The sequence below is a fragment of the Oryctolagus cuniculus genome, chromosome 17 (assembly GCF_964237555.1).
Source record: "Oryctolagus cuniculus chromosome 17, mOryCun1.1, whole genome shotgun sequence".
In the NCBI taxonomy this organism is placed as follows: Eukaryota; Metazoa; Chordata; class Mammalia; order Lagomorpha; family Leporidae; genus Oryctolagus; species Oryctolagus cuniculus.
The window spans coordinates 26565718-26585295 of NC_091448.1; the positions used below are offsets into that span (position 1 = coordinate 26565718).

The 19578-nt window shown below is 49.6% G+C and overlaps 2 protein-coding genes across 2 annotated transcripts in view; one reads left to right on the forward strand and one right to left on the reverse strand.

Annotated features, from left to right (window-relative positions):
* ABCC3 (ATP binding cassette subfamily C member 3) overlaps positions 1–2130 on the forward strand; it is a 40991-nt gene extending 38861 nt beyond the window's left edge. Inside the window, exon 31 of the mRNA XM_008271295.4 lies at positions 1450–2130. Coding sequence (XP_008269517.2) covers positions 1450–1558 — 109 coding nt within the window. The 3' untranslated portion in view covers positions 1559–2130. The remainder of the gene's footprint in view (positions 1–1449) is intronic.
* Positions 2131–3734: 1604 nt separating this feature from the next.
* On the reverse strand, positions 3735–17932 carry LOC100340343 (ankyrin repeat domain-containing protein 40). Its single transcript, XM_002719290.5, has 5 exons — positions 17549–17932; positions 9295–9443; positions 8458–8943; positions 6830–7011; positions 3735–6061 (listed from the first exon to the last, which is right to left on the reverse strand). Exons 1-5 carry the CDS (start codon positions 17680–17682, stop codon positions 5915–5917), a joined length of 1098 nt encoding a protein of 365 aa, XP_002719336.3. The 5' UTR covers positions 17683–17932; the 3' UTR covers positions 3735–5914.
* Positions 17933–19578: the final 1646 nt, after the last annotated feature.

Here is a 19578-nt window from a genome sequence, read left to right on the forward strand (position 1 = left end):
TTTGCCCTCAGAATCTTCTGGGAAGGGTTGGTGGGGGGAGGGAACAGGCTATTTGGCCAAAGGAAAAATTGTGACCCATTCCCTCACTGCACCAAAGGGAAGAGAGAGGAGGCTGGAACAGACCTGTGGAAGGAACACAGGGCTGATACATCCCCAGGCCTTCATTCATTCAGTCAACACCTGGAGGGCAAGGGGAGGTGGGAGGGACCCAAAAGGGCCAAAGGGGTCCTGGGGGCCATTCTGGGCTCCGGTAGGAGCAGGGGAGGTGGGCAGAAGCGCAGGGCCCTGGGACAGGCTGAGCAGAGGATTTCTTCCCAGGACCCCTCCCCAAAAGGGCACATTCAGCAGCAGCCTAGGGCAGGCGGCTCAGGCTGACCTTGGGGGCTGGGAGTTCATTCATTGTGGTGAAGCAGGTAGAAATAATCAGGCTGCCAACCTGAGAAAGCAGGGGTCCGTGGTGTGTACAGGCTGGAGGGACCACCGGGACACTTCCTCTGCTAAGCAAGGGAAGCAAAGCCAGGCACAAAATGAAAGCTGAGGGTGGAGTGGGGAGAGGAGAAAGGGAGGGGACAGTTTCAGGCAAAGGACCCAGGGCACGCCCGATGCAGGAGAGGTGGTTCAGCCAGGGTGAGCGGGAGACAGCAGGCCTGTGCTGCACAGGGAGAATGGTGGAAAAACATCCAGTCCTTAACCTCTGACCGTTAGATGCCAGTGAAGGCTCTGGTGGTGGGGGGTAGCGGGAAAGGGGCTGAGCAGTCTCCCAGGCTCCCGTTTGGGCAGTGGCCAGCGATGCCAGTCTGCCCTCGCTCCACTCTCAGCAGGGAGTGGCCATCGCATGTCTCCTGGATTGGGGGAGCCCTCTCCCTCCTTCCTCCTGCTGGTGGAGCTGACCTGTGGGCCCTGTCCCAGGTGCACTTTATGCGACGCTGATGGGCAGCTGGAACCGCAGGACCAGGCCTGGCTGAGCGTGGGTGGGGGGAGATCCACCCAGCAGCAGCAGCAACAGCCAGGTTGGCAGCCCCAGTCCCAGATTTCACAGCAGCCGCTACCCCGCCGTGTGCCTTTGTGAGCTGGCACAAAGCAGACGGACGCACACAGGGCCCGGCGTGCAGGCCCGTGGCTCCCCACGCACAGCCTGCTCAAGTCCTCTGACCCTGGTGAGGAGAAGGGCTCATTAGGGAAGGTTTTCAGAGCCCCAACTAGCACAGATGAATAGGGCCTTGTGTTTGATCCCAAAACCTGCTCCATTTGGCAGGAGAGCTCACAGAATGGCTAAAATAACCAGGCTTCAAGTGCGCACATGCGGCGTAGCGGCTGTGCTGTGTGGCTACGCTGAAGTAGGTGGGCTGGCATGTCACCGTGGGGTCTGTGCAGTACCCGGAGGACAGCGTTGGACCACGTGGCCAGGAGTGGGCTGTTGGACACCTGCTGCTTTTTTTTCTTGGCTAGGATCCTGGTCCTGGACAAAGGAGCGGTTGCTGAATTTGATTCTCCCACCAACCTCATTGCTGCCAGAGGCATCTTCTACGGGATGGCCAGAGATGCTGGGCTGGCCTAAAACACATTCTTGGGATTTCCTCCTGGCCTTTCCTGGTGTTTGTCAGGAAGGGGAATGACACCAAGCAGACTGGATGGCAAATGCAGGGGGGCGTTTTTTTAGATTCTGCCTCTGGAGAGAAGTCACAGAATAACCATGCTAGACACCTGAACGTGGAAGTGAGACCCAAGAAGTGAATGACACACCTGCCAGGGTCATAGTTACCGAGACAGGGCCCAGACTGGTGTCTGGATGTCTTGATGCCCAGCTGAGTGTTATTTCCATCCTGTACTGTTTTTAAACAATCATTTTGGGGGCTGGCACTGAGGCATAGCTGCCACTGCCTGCAGCACCAGCATCCCATATGGGCACTGGTTCGAGTCTTGGCTGCTCCACTTCCAATCCAGCTCTCTGCTATGGCCTGGGAAAGTCCTTGGGCCCCTGCACCCACGTGGGAGACCCAGAAGAAGCTCTTGGCTCTGGATCGGTACAGCGCCGGCCATCATGGCCATTTGGGGAGTGAATCAGTGGATGGAAGATCCCTCTCTCTCTGTAACTCTGCCTTTCAAGTAAATAAATCTTTAAAAACTTTTTTTGAGGGATGGCCTCCCCCTTCTCCTGACTGTCCATATTTCCTATAGTTTTTTTGGTTTGTTTTTAAATAAAGCATTTTTCCTCTAGAACAGAAGACTGTCGGGTCAGGCCACGCCTGGGAACTTAAGTGCTGTCCTCTGGGGCCCTGCCCGAATGCATTCCAAATGGAGCACTGATGAAATAAAGCTGTGGTCAGCACACAGATGTAGCCTGTTCCTGCCTGTCCATGAGGTTTGGGGACCTCAGAGGAGGCTGGGAGGAAGGGGACGAGGCCGGGGACTTCATGAACGTCCACTTGGCGGAGCTTATATATATATATACAGCTTTTGGCTATAAGTACCACCTTCCCAGACACTCTGCTGGGCAGCTGCCAGCAGTTCCTGCTCTACCGTGCAGATGCCGTTAACAAGGTGAGAAGAGGCCCTGCGCCAGCTGACCCGGGCCCCTGGGGAAAGCTGCTGTGAACACCCCCCGGGGTTCGGGTCACCTCCTCAAGCCCGAGCCTCTGGGTGCTGAGAAGCAGGAGGTTTTCTCTCCTTGCTCATCCACAAGTCTGTTCTCAGAGCCCGCGAGGCCTCCAGCTTGTTCTCAGTCCCGCAGAGGAGCCCCGGGGCAGCCCCTACCTTGACAGTCCCGGTGTATAGCAGACGCGAGGAGGTGACTTACATTAGCTTCTCTGAGCAGGCCAACCAAGAATTCGCCATCCGCAGGTCCAAGTCCGCCTGCAAAAGCCTTTCCGAGTGGGATGGCTCCCTTCCCTCGGTGAGTTCACCGGGGTTCTAGACTCCTTTGTGTCTCTCCCGGCTGGGCTTCCTCATCCCTGGTCAGCAGCATCCCCACCCTAGAGGGTTTGCAGCAGGTAGAGAGGGCGCCTTTGATGCGGGTTCCCTGGCCGCAGCACCATTTGCTAAAGGTTAATCACACTGTTAGGCAGGCTCTGTCTGCCCAGCTTGTTTATGAGTATCTGGAAGACGACTTCCATCCATGCGAGAAAGCAAGGATGAAGGCACAAATGCCCAAATTATCCTGCCTCTCCTTGGTGCTAAGAAAAGGTCTCTGTTACGCTCTCTGATTTATTATGCCAATTTGGCATGACGCGTGCTTTGTGAGGCACCGGCTGGCCTAGCCGTCAGAAAAGCACATTCTTCCAGCATCAACTCCAGCTAAGAGCTCGAGAGCCGAAGGTGTAAGGCTGGATTTTCTCTCCTGGCTTAGGAGGTGGCTGCTGAGCTCACTGGGGGCCTGACAGGCGCTGACAGGCGCTGACAGCCCGAAGGCGAGGCTCAGTTGCATCACGTAAATAGGATAATCAAGGAACGTGGGTAACGGGGATGACCTCCCTCGAGCAGCTCAGCCACCCCAGGGAAAAGGCCACCACCGTGAGCCGAGAGGGAAGACGCCACACCAAATACATGTCTCCAGGTGCCACTGACAGGCCACGCGCGCCGCAGCGGCAGTGAGATGGAGGAGGCTCAGGTGGGGAGCGGACCCTTCTATTCTTCCTGCAGGGCATCTGGTCCCTGGGTCTGTCCTTCAACTTGAACTCTCTGTGATCAGAAGTACTGTGCTGGTTAGGAGACCAAAATTAAAGAATATGGGCTCAGTCAGTTAATATTTAATTTTAATAACACTTGTCATGTTTGGACAGTCAGCAATGCACAAAGGAAAAACTCTTCGGTGAATTTTACACAATGTGAACACATGCTCTAGATACGCAGTGGAGGAGGAGGGGTGAATTCATGGTTAACAAAGCTAAAAACAAATCCTTGTTATAAATTACACAAAGTATATAAAAATATTTCTCTGAATGCATAGATTAAGACTTTAAACTCACCTACTGGCGACTGTGCAGTCTTACTCACTGCCCTAGGCAGGAGTCAGCTGGCCAGGGAGGATTTCATAAAGGAGAAGGGACCCATCTCCCACCCGAGACACTGAGACCTTGGCTCCCCTCTGTTTTTCAGCCGGGGGAGCGCCCTGAGCCCCTCCTCTGTAGGCTGCCTCCCAGCCAAGGCCTCCCTGCTCTCTGACAGTCTCTAACTCTTATGGGTGGCTGACAGGGTCTTAACCCCAGTAACTTAGACATGAATTAATACTGAATTTATTTCTGCTAGGCTAGAACCAGACTTAATTATATTAGTAAATTGCAACTTCTCTCAAAGCAAGGGGAAAAAGAAAGGTGACTACATCCGAGTGGTTGAAACTCAGGGGAAGTTTCTTTAGAGCACTCCAGAAGAGGGGGTGTGGGCCTAAGTAACCTTCGCTCGTATGCAAACACTGAACAAGGGTAAGTCAGCAACAGTAATCAGTGGAACAGAACACAATGAAGTCACTCACAGCGACTCCCTGAAAACCCTGCTACCTCCCTTTGGCAACAGGCAGCAGCGGGAGGCCATTATCTTAGCACAACATTCTCTTCCTCTCCCATCTTCTGCACGCTCTCACTCAATTGTAGTGTTCTAATGAAATTAGGTGCACGCAGTTTGGAAGCCGGGGTTCTTTGGAAACTCTAGGCACTGTGGGGAAAAGCTGCTCCAGACCGCAGGGATGCGCTTCCACAGCTGGCTCCAGCCCGCCCCCTGCGTGTCTAAGTGTGCTCCTTCTCATCGCTGAAGTCAAGCTGTTTGTGTCAGTAATAAGGTGGCGTTTCTTTTAACATTAACGACACTGAAGCAAAGGAAAAGAACACATTCTTTAAAAAAAAACTTCGTGTGCCATGCTCAAGAGTTTAATCAGGTGTTTCTGTTTTTGCTTTTAAGAACAAAGTCTGGCAGACTCATAACTGACTCTGTTAAGTGGGTTGGGGGAATCCCTAAGATCAAACAATTTGTTTACAAAAGCAACAGATTTCAGAGTTGTGTAAAAATCCTAATAATTTCAAAATAACCTTTATCTTTGATACAAAAATAAAGATGCTAACTCCTTTAGCTCAGTTTCCCACAACAGCCTTTAAAATAGCAACAGATTCAGTCTCAAAAATTGCTTGTCATTTCTAATGGAAAAGGAAAGGGGTGAACACAGACCGGCAGCTCCTGTGCTCCTCTCGGGGTGCCCACAGCAGGCGCCTCCCAGGCAGAAGGCACTGCTCCCACAGCCAGCATTAGTGAGCCCTCTAGTGACCACGAAGGGGACTTGACGCAGAGATGGCCGGCTACACAGAGAAGCAGTCATGAGTGCTTTTACAGAGGAAAAGTGGGGAGGGGAAGCTCTTTTGGTTAACAGCGTATCTACAATTAGGTATCTGTATTCTTAAATACTTTAAACCTGAGTAACATTTATAAATACGTTATATGAAACCTCACAGCCACAAGTCACACAAAAACTCATTTGTCCAGTACCTGTGCTTTCCCAGTCACTTCACAAATTCAGGAGAGTTGTGAGCATGCAACACCAAGAAAAGTGCATCCTGGCCCTTCAGGTGCACGGGCAACAGCAGTGGCGAGAAACAGGCTCTGCGCTCTCTCAGCTTCTGCTAAGACAACTCTCACATTCTGCACAAAAAACACACTGGATACACAGTCTTCAGCCTCTGCCTCTCCAAACCACTTCTCAGCTGTTCAAAGCTTCAAGCAATAGGTTTATTGTGCACCAAGAGGCTTGGAAGAGTGGCACCACTGCTTGGGGGTCAGGGGCTTCCTACCTTGGCAGAACAATGTTAGTGCCTACTACCCAGAGACACCAGGGGCCCTCCCGGGCAGCCAAGGCATTTGGATCAATGGCCTGTCCTTGGCCCAGAAGTGACACACGCTGTCACAACACTCAGCGACAGAAGTCCCTGCTGTATTAGTAAGTCAGTTTTGAAGCTCTCCTGTTATAGCAAGGCCTTTCAGTCAGAGTGGAGGCAGCATTTCTGAAGAGAAAATTATTTTCACTTATCATTAGAACCAGTTCCAGCTCCTGGAAATCTTGGAGTCGGGCAACATCTTTGTCCTAAAACAAAAACAGGTTACGTAAGTTAAGAGGGGACATTTGCCTCCTTGTTTGGTGTGCTCTACCCAGACCAGTATCTTGGTTTATTTTGAAGCCAAGAAGCAAAAAAACAAGACAAAACAAATCCAAAAGCAGACTAAGACGGGGTAGTGTAGTAGCTCTGTGCGTCTGTCCTGTAATTTAAGTTGGTTCTTTTCTTGAAACACATGAGATAGAGATACATCTAATAGTGCCCTACGGTAATCCTTACAGGTCATTACAGAAATAACATGGGATCCTACAGCTTTCAAAAGTCCGAGTGTCTTCAAATTCAGTAGAGGGAAAGAACGATTAATAATTACATTTAGGGGCTGGTGCTGTGGTGTAGTAGGCTAAGCCTTTGCGTGTGGCACTGGCATCCCATATGGGTGCCTGTTCAGGTCCCAGCTGCTCCTCTTTGCTAATAGCATGGGAAAGCAGTAGAAAACCACCAAGTGCTTGGGCCCGTGCACCTGCGTTGGAGACCCAAAGAAGCTCTTGGCTTCGGATTGGTGCAGCTCTGACTGTTGCGGCCATTTGGGGAGTGAACCAGTGTATGGAAGACCTTTCTCTCTGTCTCTCCCTCTGGCTGTAACTCTACCTTTCAAGTAAATAAAAAATAATTAAAAAAAAAAACTAATTTAGAAAACGATTCCTTGCTCCCTCTCTATTCTCTTTTCATTTCCTCAGCTATTACTGAGAACCAAGGAGGAGCCACAGTATTTCCCAAATGCCCTTACCCTTTCTTACCTTTCTTAACAGGGTGTTGGGTAACTTTCTGATCTTCTCCACTTGGTCGGGGTTAACGCCCAGCTCACAGCAACTCACTCTGAGCAGTTCTTGGTAGGTGAGCTCCTGTCGGTCCAGTTCAATTTCAATGAAATCATTTTCTCGAAGAGATGGGTTCTGAATTCTCACTTTGAGTACCAGTTCTAGAAAAAAGAGGGAGAAGTGTTTATAAATGGTTCTGATGTAGTAAAGCCCACCTACTTTAAGATCTTTTCCAGGGGCTGGCCTTGTAGCACTGCAGGTTAAGCTGCAACCTGCAACACTAGGATTCCATATAAGCACCAGTTATAGTCTTGGCTGCTCCCCTTCTGATCCAGCTAATGTCCCTTGGAAAGCAGTGGAGGATGGCCCAAATATTTGGGTCCCTGCACCCATGTGGGAGATCCAGATGTTGTTCCAGGTTCCTGGCTCAGCCCCGGCCATATGGCCATTTGGGGAGTGAAACAACAGATGGATGACCTCTCTCTTTCTGCCTTTCAAATAAGTAAAATAATTTTTAAAAATTTTTTTATATTGTTATTTATTTATTTGAAAGGCAGAGTTACAGAGAGGCAGAGCAGAGAGAGAGAGGTCTTCCATCTGCTGGTTCACTTGGGCCATCTTCTGCTGCTTTCCCAGGCCATAACAGAGCTGGAATAGAAGTAGAGCAGCCAGGGCTTGAACTGGCACCTACATGGGATGTCAGCACTGCAGTCGGCGGCTTTACCCGCTATGCCACGGCACTGGCCCCTTATAAAGCTTTAAAAAGAAAATAAAACTGATTCACCAAGTAAAACAGGTGTCCATCCCAGCTGTGCAGAAGGATAATTTACTTCTGCCACTGAAGCTAGGAAAGTAAAGACCTCAGAATGGATTTGGGTATCAAACTACACATGAGGGGCCAGTGCTGTGGTGTAGAAAGTAAAGCTGCTGCCTGCAGTGCCAGAATCTCATATGGGTGCCGGTTCGAGTCCTGGCTGCTCCACTTCCCATCTGGCTCTCTGCTATGACCTGGGAAAGCAGTAGAAGATGGCCCAAGTCCTTGTGCCCCTGCATCCCCATAGGAGACCCAGAAGTTCCTGGCTTCTGGCTTCCGATCGGCCCAGCTCCAGCTATTGCAGCCATTTGGGGAGTGAACCAGTGGATGGAAGACCTCTCTGTCTCTCCCTATCACTGAAATAAATAATTAAAAAAAAAAAAAAAAAAAGACAAAATGACACTGCTAACCAAATGCGGTGGTGGGTGGTCCTAGTCAAGAGGCAGGGGTAGGGGCTGAAATAGCTCCAAAACAGACACTGACAAAACTTAAATACAGACTACAGATTATAGGACAATATATCAAAGACATGTTTCCTAAATCTGGCAATTGTACTGTAATTACAGAATATAATACCCTCGTTCTTGGAAAGAAGTAATAGGATCAGCACCTACATATTTCAAGGTAAAAGGGCAAAAGGTAAACAATTTGTAAATCTGAGTAAAGGGAGTTCTTTATCTTAGCCTTGCCACTTTCTGGACATTTGTAATTACAGTCAAAACATACACTCAAGCACACCCCTCCCCCAGCCACCAACTCCCTGTCGCAGAGACCATTTGCTGATGAGGAGTACCTTGCATATTAAACGGAAATGCTCCGGTGAAGAAAAATGGCTGGAATGCTGGCGCCGGTCCTGCATATGTCCCATTTTGAGGCTCCAGAGACACTGGTGGCTTGGACGGGACAGAAGAGAACAAGGAGCGGCTCTGACTCACTGGTGGCTGACAAACAGGACCTGGTTTTGTGCTTTCTGGTGTTCTGAGAATGGCAGAGGGGGCAGGCACATCACCGTTCTGTACCAGTGCCAAAGAGGTGTGGTCCCGTGGAAAGGCCCCTAGCAGGGGAGTTTCCCCAGGGGGAAGCAGTGGAGGCGAGCCATCTGCAGGGGGGGACGCGGGAGGCGTGGAGGGGCCCCCATTCTGCAGCTGGGCTGAATCCTCTGCTGCGGGGGTGTAGATAAAAGGGAAGGCTGGATTGGCCAAGTAGTTGGGCACAAAGGGCAATTCGGACTCCTTCTTCAGCTGGGGGAGGCCGTCGTCGTCATCCTCATCTTCTTCCACTTAAAAAGAAGAGCACAGAGCATTTACACAGCCCTCTAATGGTGGCCAGGGAAAAATATGATCTGGAAACTAGTGGCCTTTGATTGACAAACATTTTGGTCAATGTAGACTGCCTCTTCAGGCCAGGGGAGAGAATATTTTTATTAGGTTTATGATTACCATTTTTATCAGTCTTAAAATTTTACAAGTTAAAAAGAGAATCCTTTAATGCCAACCTCCCCACAAGCAACATATGTCTTGGAACAGAAATCAGCTTTCAATTATTATTTGGCTACATGACTGGCATCAAGAACACAGCCATGAGTCTTAAATTAGACAAAATCCGAAGCACCTCCAAAACACAGGCTCACCTCCCATAATCTTCCTGATTTCTCTTCTGGACGTCAACTGCACTGGCATCTCTCCTTTTGTGGTAAGAATCTCCTTGTCAGCTCCCGACTTTAACAGGTAAGAGACCACTTGACCATGGTTCCGTTTACATGCCCAGTGTAAACAGGTCCTGTCCCAACAAAAGAATGATTTTAAAAGGGAAGTCATTGGGATTTCAAATTCTAAACATTAGTAAATAAATATGTGGGAGCCTTTTTGAGTTCAGTTTGAATCAGGAAATCAGGCTGGGGGCTGGGCGCTGTGGCGCAGCAGGTTAAAGCCCCAGCTTGCAGTGCTGGCATCTTATGGGCGCCAGTTTGAGTTCTGGCTGCTCCATTTCCAATCCAGCTCTCTGCTGTGGCCTGGGAAAGCAGTAGAAAATGGCCCAAGTCCTTGGGCCCCCACGACCTAGTGGGAGACCTGGAAGAAGCTCCTGGCTTCAGAACAGATCAGCTCTGGCTGCTGTGGTCATTTGGGGAGTGTAACAGTGGAATGGAAGACTTCTCTCTCTGACTCTACTGCTCTCTATCTTTCAAATAAATAAAATAATTCTTAAAAAAAATGAAATCAGGCTGGTAATCTCAACTTTTCACAAAGCAAACCATCAAAAATTTTAGGGGTAGATATTTATCAGAGCAGTTAAGATACTGCTGGGATGCCTGCATTCCATGTTGGAGAGCCTGAATTCAAGTTATACCACTGGATGCCAGCTTCCTGCCAGTGAGAGGCAGCAAGTGATGGCTCAACTAGTTGAGTCCCTGCCAAACACATAAGAGACCCAGACTGAGTCCCTGGCTACAGCTTCAAGCTGGCTCAGCTCTGGCCATTGAAGGCATTTGGGGGGTGACCTACTGGATAGGAGTCACTCTGTCTCCCTCTCTCTACCTTTTAAATAAATAAAACATTAGGGCCTGCGCTGTGGCACAGGCTCTTGGTTTTGGCCCAGCCCAGACCTGGCTGTTATAGCTATTTGGGGAATGAACCAGCAGATGGAAGATCTCTCTCCTTTCTCTAAATCTACCTCTCAGGGGCTGGCACTGAGATGTAGCAGAAGCTGGCACCACAGGCCATACAGGTACCGATTTTAGTGCTGGCTATTCCACTTCAGATCTAGCTCCCTGCTAACACGCCTGGGAAAGCAGAAGATGGCCCAAGTGTTTGGGCCCCTGCATCTACATGGGAGACCGGGAAGAAGCTCCTGGATCCTGGCTTTGGCCTGGCCCAGCCCTGACCACTGCAGCCATTTGGGGAGTGAACCATTAGATCTCTCTCTCTCTCTGTCTTTCCCTATCTCTGTGTAACTCTTTCAAATAAATCTTTAAAATAAGCAAAAATTCAATGTGTTTAAATCTTATTTTTACATTCATTTCTGATCCCTAGTAAAACTAATTTATCCTAACAGCCTTAACTTCAATGGTTTCCAAACAGCTGGCCAGCTGACTGGCTAACTCCAATGGTACTGTAGAAAGTTAGTTATCACTACTGCTTATGAGATCATCTCAGTCTCTTCAAAACACATTTTTCAGCCGGCGCCACGGCTCACTAGGCTGATCCTCCGCCTTGCGGCGCCGGCACACTGGGTTCTAGTCCTGGTCGGGGCACCGGATTCTGTCCCGGTTGCCCCTCTTCCAGGCCAGCTCTCTGCTGTGGCCAGGGAGTGCAGTGGAGGATGGCCCAAGTACTTGGGTCCTGCACCCCATGGGAGACCAGGATAAGTACCTGGCTCCTGCCATCGGATCAGCGTGGTGTGCCGGCCGCAGCGGCCATTGGCAAAGGAAGACCTTTCTCTCTGTCTCTCTCTCTCACTGTCCACTCTGCCTGTCAAAAAATAAAAAAAGAAAACAAACAAAAAAACCCACATTTTTCTATCACGTTACTTCCAGGGATTGTGGAAACTTGCTTCTTATGCATCAAAGGCCGCTTGAAGATGAAATACTATCAGACTATCACCATCTCTTATCTGCACTTTGCTCTCTTAAATTATGATTGTTACAGCAGATATCCCCAGAGTGAATCTCAGTTGCTTGTTCCCTTCTCTTTACCTCTTTTTCCTTCCCACACACACAAAGGATTTCCAAATTTCCATTTTAAAAATGGTTGGCATCTCTGACTCGCTCCAGAAGGCTACAAACATATCTTCATCTGCCAAATGTAAGAAACTAAACACACACTTCAGCTCCTAACGCACTTTAAAGATATTCATCAACAACCACGATTCTCTGAGAACAAACTCTTCCAACATTTCAGACTCATCTAGGTAAAACTAATTATTTAATACTGTCCACACAGGAAGTGATTCTGCACACTCCAAGGGGCTACTGTTTTAATACTGTATAGACATATAATTACCATGCCAGCAAAAATTCCATCTTAACAGAAATTAAAGTATTTGGAGCTACTAAATTCTTCCCTGGTGCCAAAGCTGAATGCATATTATGGAAGGAAAAAATATTCCCCCGTCTGCTTTGAAATGTCCTTGTTCACCAACTCTCCGAAGAACTGAGAGCTCACACCCAAATGCAGACGTGAAGAACAGAACACGTGACTAGAGCCCTCCCAGGGAGGGTGAGGGCACCAGTCCGAGATGGAAATTTACCTGAAAAGCTTATGTGATTCCAGGAAAAGCTGCTTTGCCCTGGGCGCCCTGCCATCAGTGGCTTGCAGAGAACTAGCTCACCTAGCTGGTTGAGGGCCACACCACTAATGCTTCAGCGTGGCCCTCTCCACTGCTACTCAACGGATGGCGCAGGGGCCTTTACGGTGTGCTTCTATGATGAAATAACTATAATTTGAGACACAAAGGGAAGCATCTTGATCTCGACTTCACGCACCATGAAGATCAGGAAGTATCTGCTTGGCCCAGACCAGGTGCTTCATTAAGATTGGTTAAGTGAGTGAACTAAGGATGAGGCAGCCATTGCTTGAGGAGGAGGATCCAGTATATCTTAGATTCTGGGCCAGCTACAGCCCAGAGTATGTTCCTGTGTGGATGCCTGTGGCATGGCTTGAAAAGCAAACAATCATAATGATAAGTGAGCAATCAAAAATGAATGGAGTACGATGAGAAAAATATGCTCCCTTTTGGACATAAAGTACTCACTCGCTAGTAGTAAATCACTCGTTCATAGCAAGCCTGAGAGCGTGAAGGAGGCAATTTACTGCGAGTGGGTCTGAGAGACGCTGGGACAAAGCAAGCGGCTAAAGCGTGACCACATAGAGTAGGGTTAGGGCAACACCAGCATTCCTACCCCTGGGCCCAAGGGGATCACCGCTCACAGTGCAGAGCTGTGTGGCTCTGGGCACCCAGAACTCAGAGCCACTGCACCAGGCATTATTTTCAACTTCGTCAGGGGCCACCGTATCTGTTCCTAGAAGCCAACGGTGTGCATTACTCTTGAGCCATGACCAAAGTGAGAACTTTATGTTTGAACTTCAGCTCTGAAGCTTCATATTTGCAGTCAGAATACCTTAGGAATACTGCAAATACCTCAGACCAGAGGCACTGCATTTCTGCATTCATTAGTGCAGAAACCTGGGGCACCAAGCAACCAAGAACTGCAACAGCCACCATTCTGCTCTTCTATACTAGAGAGATTTGAGGGCAACCTGACATTCCATTACCCAGCACATTGCTTAATAAGAAAATACGGCAAAAGTTAACACAGACATAATGTTTTATATGTTGGGCTTTACAGGTACTAACTCAGTATTCAATCTTTGGAGTGTTCCATGAGGTAAGTTCTACTATCAACATTCTCCCATTTTACAGATGAAGAAACTGAGGCAATCAGCAAACAAGTGGGCAAAGTATGCAAATGCCAGGTGGTGATTGTTATCGAGCAATAAAGCAGCACACGGGATTAGGGGATGTCAGGTTGGGGAGGGGCACTGTGCAATTTTAAATTGAGAGCCAAGGAAAGGTGTCACTGTGAAAGTGAAATATAGGCTGTGAAACAGACAGCAAACTATGTGGTCTCTGGGGGAAAGCATTTTAGAAACAGAGAAGACAAAACACAAAAGTCTTGAATCAGGACTGTGCCTGGGATCCCAAGAAAAGCAAAGAGGCCGGGGGCAGAAAGAAGCAAAGAGGCAAATGTGGAGATGAGGCATGGGGGATGGGGGAGAGAAAGGAGGAGGGCACAGGGAGTAGAGACTGCAGGGCCCTTTGGGCTTTTACTCAGCAAGATGGCAGCTATCTGAGGGTTGAGCAGAGTGTGAAATGACATCCCTTGTTTTAGGCCAACATCCCCAGACTGCAGGGCAGAGGGGAGAGGCAAGGAGACTACCTGGCTGCTGCAAGAATCCAGGGGAGCTCTGCACTCAAGGGGGTGGTGAGAGCGCTGGTGTGACGGGGGTCAGATCCAACTGTATCTGGAGCCAGCAGAAGTGGCTGATGGAGGCCGGCACCGCGGCTCACCTGGCTAATCCTCCACCTGCGGCGCTGGTACCCCAGGTTCTAATCCCGGTTGCGCCTCTTCTAGTCCAGCTCTCTGGTGTGGCCCGGGAAGGCAGTGGAGGATGACCCAAGTGCTTGGGCCCTGCACCCGCATGGGAGACCAGGAAGAAGCACCTGCCTGGCTCCTGGCTTCAGATCGGAGCAGCACGCCGGCCATAGCAGCCATTTGGGGGGTGAACCAACGGAAGGAAGACCTTTCTGTCTCTAACTCTGCTTGTCAAAAAAAAAAAAAAAAAAAAGTGGCTGATGGATTAGCTAAGAGGTACTAGGGAAGACAGGAGGCATGGGGGGTGCCAAGCCAGAGAGGCTGAGAGGAGGACTCAGAACAGCAGGCTTGGAGGGACAGGAGGCTGAGAGGAAGCCAGGAATTCAGTGCTAGCGGCACAGAATTGGAGGTGTCTGACATCTTCCCCAAAGAAATCAAAAAGGAGTCCCTCCAGGCTCCTTCGATTCAGCTTCCTAAGACGCGGCAGGCATGATGTATGTGTAGGGAGCGTCTGCAGTCTGATGCTGGGCTCGTTTTCCAGTTCCACTAGGGACTATAAACTGCATGACCTTGGGGTGAGGCGCTGTGCAAACTGGAGAAACTATTTACTCTCTCTGGGCCTCAGTTTCTTCGCCTATAAAATGAAGAGACTACCAATAGCTACGTTGCCAAGCGGTAGTGAATGAGGTAATAGACACAAAGCGCTTCGAACCACATCTGTGTCACAGAGCAAGCTTAGCAAAGGGTAGCTCTTTACACTGTGCTTTATCTCCTTAACCACTCCCCATCTTCTACAATAACTGGAGAACGAAATGACTCAGGCAAGGGGGCAGAGCTAGGCAGAAGCTACAGAAAACTGCAGGAAAGACCAGGTTCCTTCTACACAATACTGCCTCCCAGTGCCAAAACAGTAATTCACAGCTTTGAACCACAGAGCAATGCTCAGACACACACACACAGAGCAAGTCTGTTTGCAAATACTTTTACACAAAACCAAATGGGAGTATCTACAGTTTCCCAGCTTTCTGGACACACATTCAACCTGCTTTCTTTAGGAGAAGGAAATATACAGATTTGTGAGGAAGTCAGGAAACCGCAGTTCTGGTCCTGGCACATTAAATGTCATGTGACCCAGGGCAAGATCCTCTGGAGTTGAACTCATCTGTGTTGTCCCCTCCGTTCAAAAACGTGTTAACTCCACTTCAAAAAACAAAACAACAACAAAACTTTTGCGGGCCTGGCGCTGTGGCTTAGGTTAAGCCTCTTCCTGCGGTGCCAGCATCTCTTATGGGTGCTGGTTTGAGTCCCCCTGCAGGGTCCAGCTCTCTGCTAATGCACCTGGGAAAGCAGTGGAAGATGGCCCAAGTCCCTGGGCCCCTGCACCCATGTGGGAAACCCAGAAGCAGTTTCTAACTCCTGGCTTTGGATCAGCCCAGTTTTGGCCATTGGAGCCATCTGTGGAATGAACCAGTGCTTGGAAGATCTCTCTCTCTTACTCTTTCTCTGTATCTCTGCCTTTCAAATAAATCTTTATTTAAAAATCTGGGAGCAGGAGCTGTGGTACAGCAGGTTAAAGCTCTGGCCTGCAGTGCCAGCATCCTAAATGGGTGCGAGTTCGAGTCTAGCTCCTTGCATTACTAATGGGCCTGGGAAAGCAGCAGAGGATAACCCAAGTGTTTGGGCACCCATGTGGGAGATCAGGAAGAAACTCCTACGTCCTGGCTTCAGATCTGCTCAGCTCTGCAGTTGTGGCCATTTGGGGGGTAAACCAGTGGATGGAAGACCTCCCTGTCTCTACCTCTCTCTGTAACTCTTTCAAATAAAGTAAATCTTAAAAAAAAAAATAAAATTTGCAGCGGCTGGCACTGTGGCATAGTGGACTAAGCCTCTGCCTACAGAGCCAGCATCCCATGTGGGCTCTGGTTCTAGTCCTGGCTGCTCCTCTTCTGATCCAGCTCTCAGCTATGGCCTGGGAAAGCAGCAGAGGAAGGCCCAAATCCTTGGGCCTCTGCACCCACTTGGGAGACCTGAAGACGCTCCTGGCTCCTGGCTTTGGATTGGCCCAGCTCTGGCCATTGTGGCTATCTGGGGAGCAAACCAGCAGATGGAAGACCTTTCCTTCTCTCCCTAACTCTGCCTCTCAAATAAGTAAATAAAGTTCTTAAATATATATATATATATATGTACACCATGGATTTAAAAAAAAAAGTCTGCATATGCACTTTAATTCTAAGCTAACAAACAGGCTGATTAAACATCATCCCATCAGAATAAAAAAGATTTGAGAATTTCGGGGCTGGTGTTAGGGCATACTAGGTTAAGCTGTTGCCTGCAACACCAGCATCCCAAATGGGCCCCCAATGGGGCTCCGACTGCTCCATTCCCAATCTAGCTGCCTGCTAATACTCCTGGGAAGGCAGCAGACTTTGGCCCAATGCCACTTGGGCTCCCGCAACCAGGTGGGAGAGCTGGAAGGGGTTCTAGGCTCCTGCTTTCAGCTTGACCTAGCCCTTTTGGGGAGTGAACCAATGGGTGGAAAATTGGTTTCTCTGTCTCTCTAACTCTGCCTTTCAAAATACAAGTAAATGTTAAAAAAAAAAAAAAGGCTAGAGAGTTTTAAGTGTAAAGAGGGCAGCATACTACATTCAGTAACTTAACACTAGACTCGACCACCAGCAACAGCTCACAGCAAGACTCCTTATTTAACTGGGAAGGATGCAATCTGCAGGCAGATACCTAAAGCCCTGGATGAAATTCTGTAGGTGAAACTGCAGTTAAGAAAACAAAGTAAAACACTCTACAGGATAAACAAATGCGCCTCCCCTCAGCATGCAAGGGTGCGGAAACTTTTTTCTGCCCAGGTCCATCCGGATACCTACATCATCATTTGGGTGCCATACAAAGTTAGCCTGAATCTCGAGTCCCGCCAGCGGTTGCCTTAGCAGGGCCAGACAGTCCCCACCCCAGGCGGCAGCTGTGGGTAGCAGCAAATCCCTGCCGCAGTAAGACAGTAACAGACGCAACAGTGACACAAGTGTTGGTGTTTTGGGTCTCCCCCCCCCTTTCTGGTCTTGGCTAAAGAAATTGTGCTTGGGGCCAGCGCTGTGGCACAGAGGGTTAAAGCCCTGGCCTGAAGCACCAGCATCCCATATGGGCGCCGGTTCGAGACCCAGCTGCTCCTCTTCCGATCCAGCTCTCCGCTATGGACTGGGAAAGCAGAGGATGGCCCAAGTGGTTGGGCCCCTGCACCCACATGGGAGACCCGGAAGAAGCTCCTGGCTCCTGGTTTTGGATGGGCACAGCTCCGGCCTTTGCAGTCATCTGGGGAGTGAACCAGCGGATGGAAGACCTCTCTCTCTGTCTCTACCTCTCTCTGTTAACTCTTTCAAATAAATAAAATAAATCTTAAAAAAAAAAAAGACAGAAATCATGCTAGTTTTAAGATGCATATTTGCTCAGTTGCTAAGCTTTTAGCTCTGCACTGCCTTCTTCAGAAACACTGGAAGTGGAGTGAGCCTCAGGGCACACACTGGCTAAAATGACCTATCCCAGTATGTTCCAGCCAAGTTAGCCAGGGGCCACAGGGGACTGGGTGGGCGCTGCCCAGGGTGGACCACGTGGGCTAGGATTTGATTGCGCGGGGCGGGGGAGGAGGGTTGGCTAAAGCCGGCCTCAGGAAGGTACAACCTTGGAGGCCCGAGGCGCCAGGCCTCACCTTAGCCCGGAGCCCTGGCCGACTGCTCCACCCCCAGGCTGGCTGCCCTGACCTAGGCCTCCCCCGCTCCCCACTTACCAGCCGTTGACCTCATTTTGGGAGTTCACATCCACCCCGCTCTCCACCAGTTTCTGCACCTCCCGAATGTCCCCCAAGGCCGCGGCCTCCCGCAGCCTCTCCTGCTGCTCTTTCTGCTCTAGGAGGGCGCTCATCTTCCCCGCGGCCCCTAGGCCCCCGCCCGGGCCCGCCCTCCCCGCCCCGGGCCTGTCAGCGCCGCCGCCGCCGCCGTCCGCTCCCGGCCATGGGGAGGGAGCGCGGAGCTCGCCCAGCCTTGCTCGTGCCGCCACCCGCGCCCGGCCCGGGGCTCTCTGCTCGCTCCCCGCGGCTCCCCGCTGCTCCCGGCCCGCAGGCCCCGGCCTCCTCCCCGGCCGCGCCTCCCGAAGGCCGGCTCCGGGGGACCCTTTTCAGTGTGACAACGCTGACCCAGATACTTTCCGTTCCGACCCACGGCCCGGGCGGCCGGGCTGCCTGTTTATGTAACTTACTGCACAATGTTATCTGTTGTGATTCATTGACTATTTTTAGACCTCCCCACCCACCGCTTCAAGGGAGGAGGATAGACATATGAAAAGAGAAAAAAAGCATATTGAGAGCCAGAAAGGCCTTATCCTCTGGCACAGGCTGTTTACCAGGCAAGAAAAATAATTAGTGGGCTGATTTTTGCTGTTTTATTTTCCAGTGTGGTTGGCTCTTTTTTCCTTATCTGAGCCAATTGTTGCCCAGCAGGGTGGGGAAGTGGACTGAAAACGATCGTGCTATAATATGCCCGCTACCGCAGAGGTAGATTATGCAGTGCTTTCTTCTTTTTGACAGTGTTTGGGGCCATTCAGTTTAGAATATGTATTTCAGCTGTTGTTACTCCAGACCTCCTTTTTAAACAGGGACTTAAGTTGCTTTGCAGGAGAAATATTTATATGGTGCTTACAGTTTGTAAACTGTAATTTGTTACTGCTCATAAATCATAATGAATTATTCTGCGGAAGGCCATGTAAGGAGGAAAGTAGAGCGCCAGAGAAGCTTTGGCGTTCTCTGGGTCCTGGTCCCAGGCATTGGGGAAAGGCGGCTCCTGCATGTATAAACAGCACCTGGCCCGATTCCTGGTCTAATCTCTCTGATGAGGCCCAGAGCCTCCTTCCTACCCAGTGGGAGAAAAAGAAAATGCTATTCTGCTGAGCCCAGGTGCCTGGGAGAAATCCTCCATGTGGCACCGGCTGCAGCTCTGCAGATGGGGTCAGAAGGATTAAGGAAACAGCCCTGGGGACAAAGAGAGGAGATGAAATAGGAAGGGACGAATTTAGGCATGCAGTTTTCATTTCCATCTCTTGGGGCTGCCAGGGGCTGCTCAGCAAGCATTTTGCTGGCTACTATTTAGGAAAAGCCAACGTCTGTTTATTATGATACAGCAAATCACAGAGAACACAAGACACAGCGGGTGGTAGGGTGGTGCAGAACCCAAACAGACCACACACCCACCGACCCCCCTGGCAAACTGGAACTCTGCTGGAGGTTACCTTTTTATTTTTTTCCCCAATTGAAATTTTTTTTCTAAAAATTTATTTATTCATTTGAAAGTCAGAGTTACACAGAGAGAAAAGGAGAGGCAGAGAGACAAAGAGAAGTCTTCCAAGTCCTTGGGCCCCTGCACCCATGTGGGAGACCTTGAAGAAGCTCCTGGCTTGGGCCTGGCCCAATCCTAACCATTGTAGCCATTTGGGGAGTGAGCCAGCAGACTGAAAACCTCTGTCTCTCTTCTCTCTCTTTGTAACTCTGCCTTTCAAATAAATAAATCTTTAAAAAAAAATTAAGTGGAAAATTCCAGGAAAAAGCAATGTATAAATTTTAAGTAACTTTTATTACAATACATTGTTGTAATTGTTCTATTTTATCATTGGTTATTGTTAAAATGTTACTATAAATTAATGTATGTATAGGGAAAAAACATAGTATATAAATACAGGGCTCACTGCTTAGTACCTGGGGATCTTTGACCCCCACAGATAAGGTGTTAACTACTGTGTCTGAACTTGGCCTTGTCTCTAGGGAATTAC

Bases quoted from the DNA above. Each gene is read 5' to 3' on its own strand.
- LOC100340343 (XM_002719290.5), bottom strand. From the start codon at position 17,682: ATGAGCGCCCTCCTAGAGCAGAAAGAGCAGCAGGAGAGGCTGCGGGAG. The intron at 9,444-17,548 runs GTAAGTGGGGAG...TTGTTGGGACAG, and splicing joins CAAAATGAGGTCAACGGCTG to GACCTGTTTACACTGGGCAT. The intron at 7,012-8,457 runs GTACTCCTCATC...TCTTTTTTCTAG, and splicing joins ATTTCCGTTTAATATGCAAG to AACTGGTACTCAAAGTGAGA.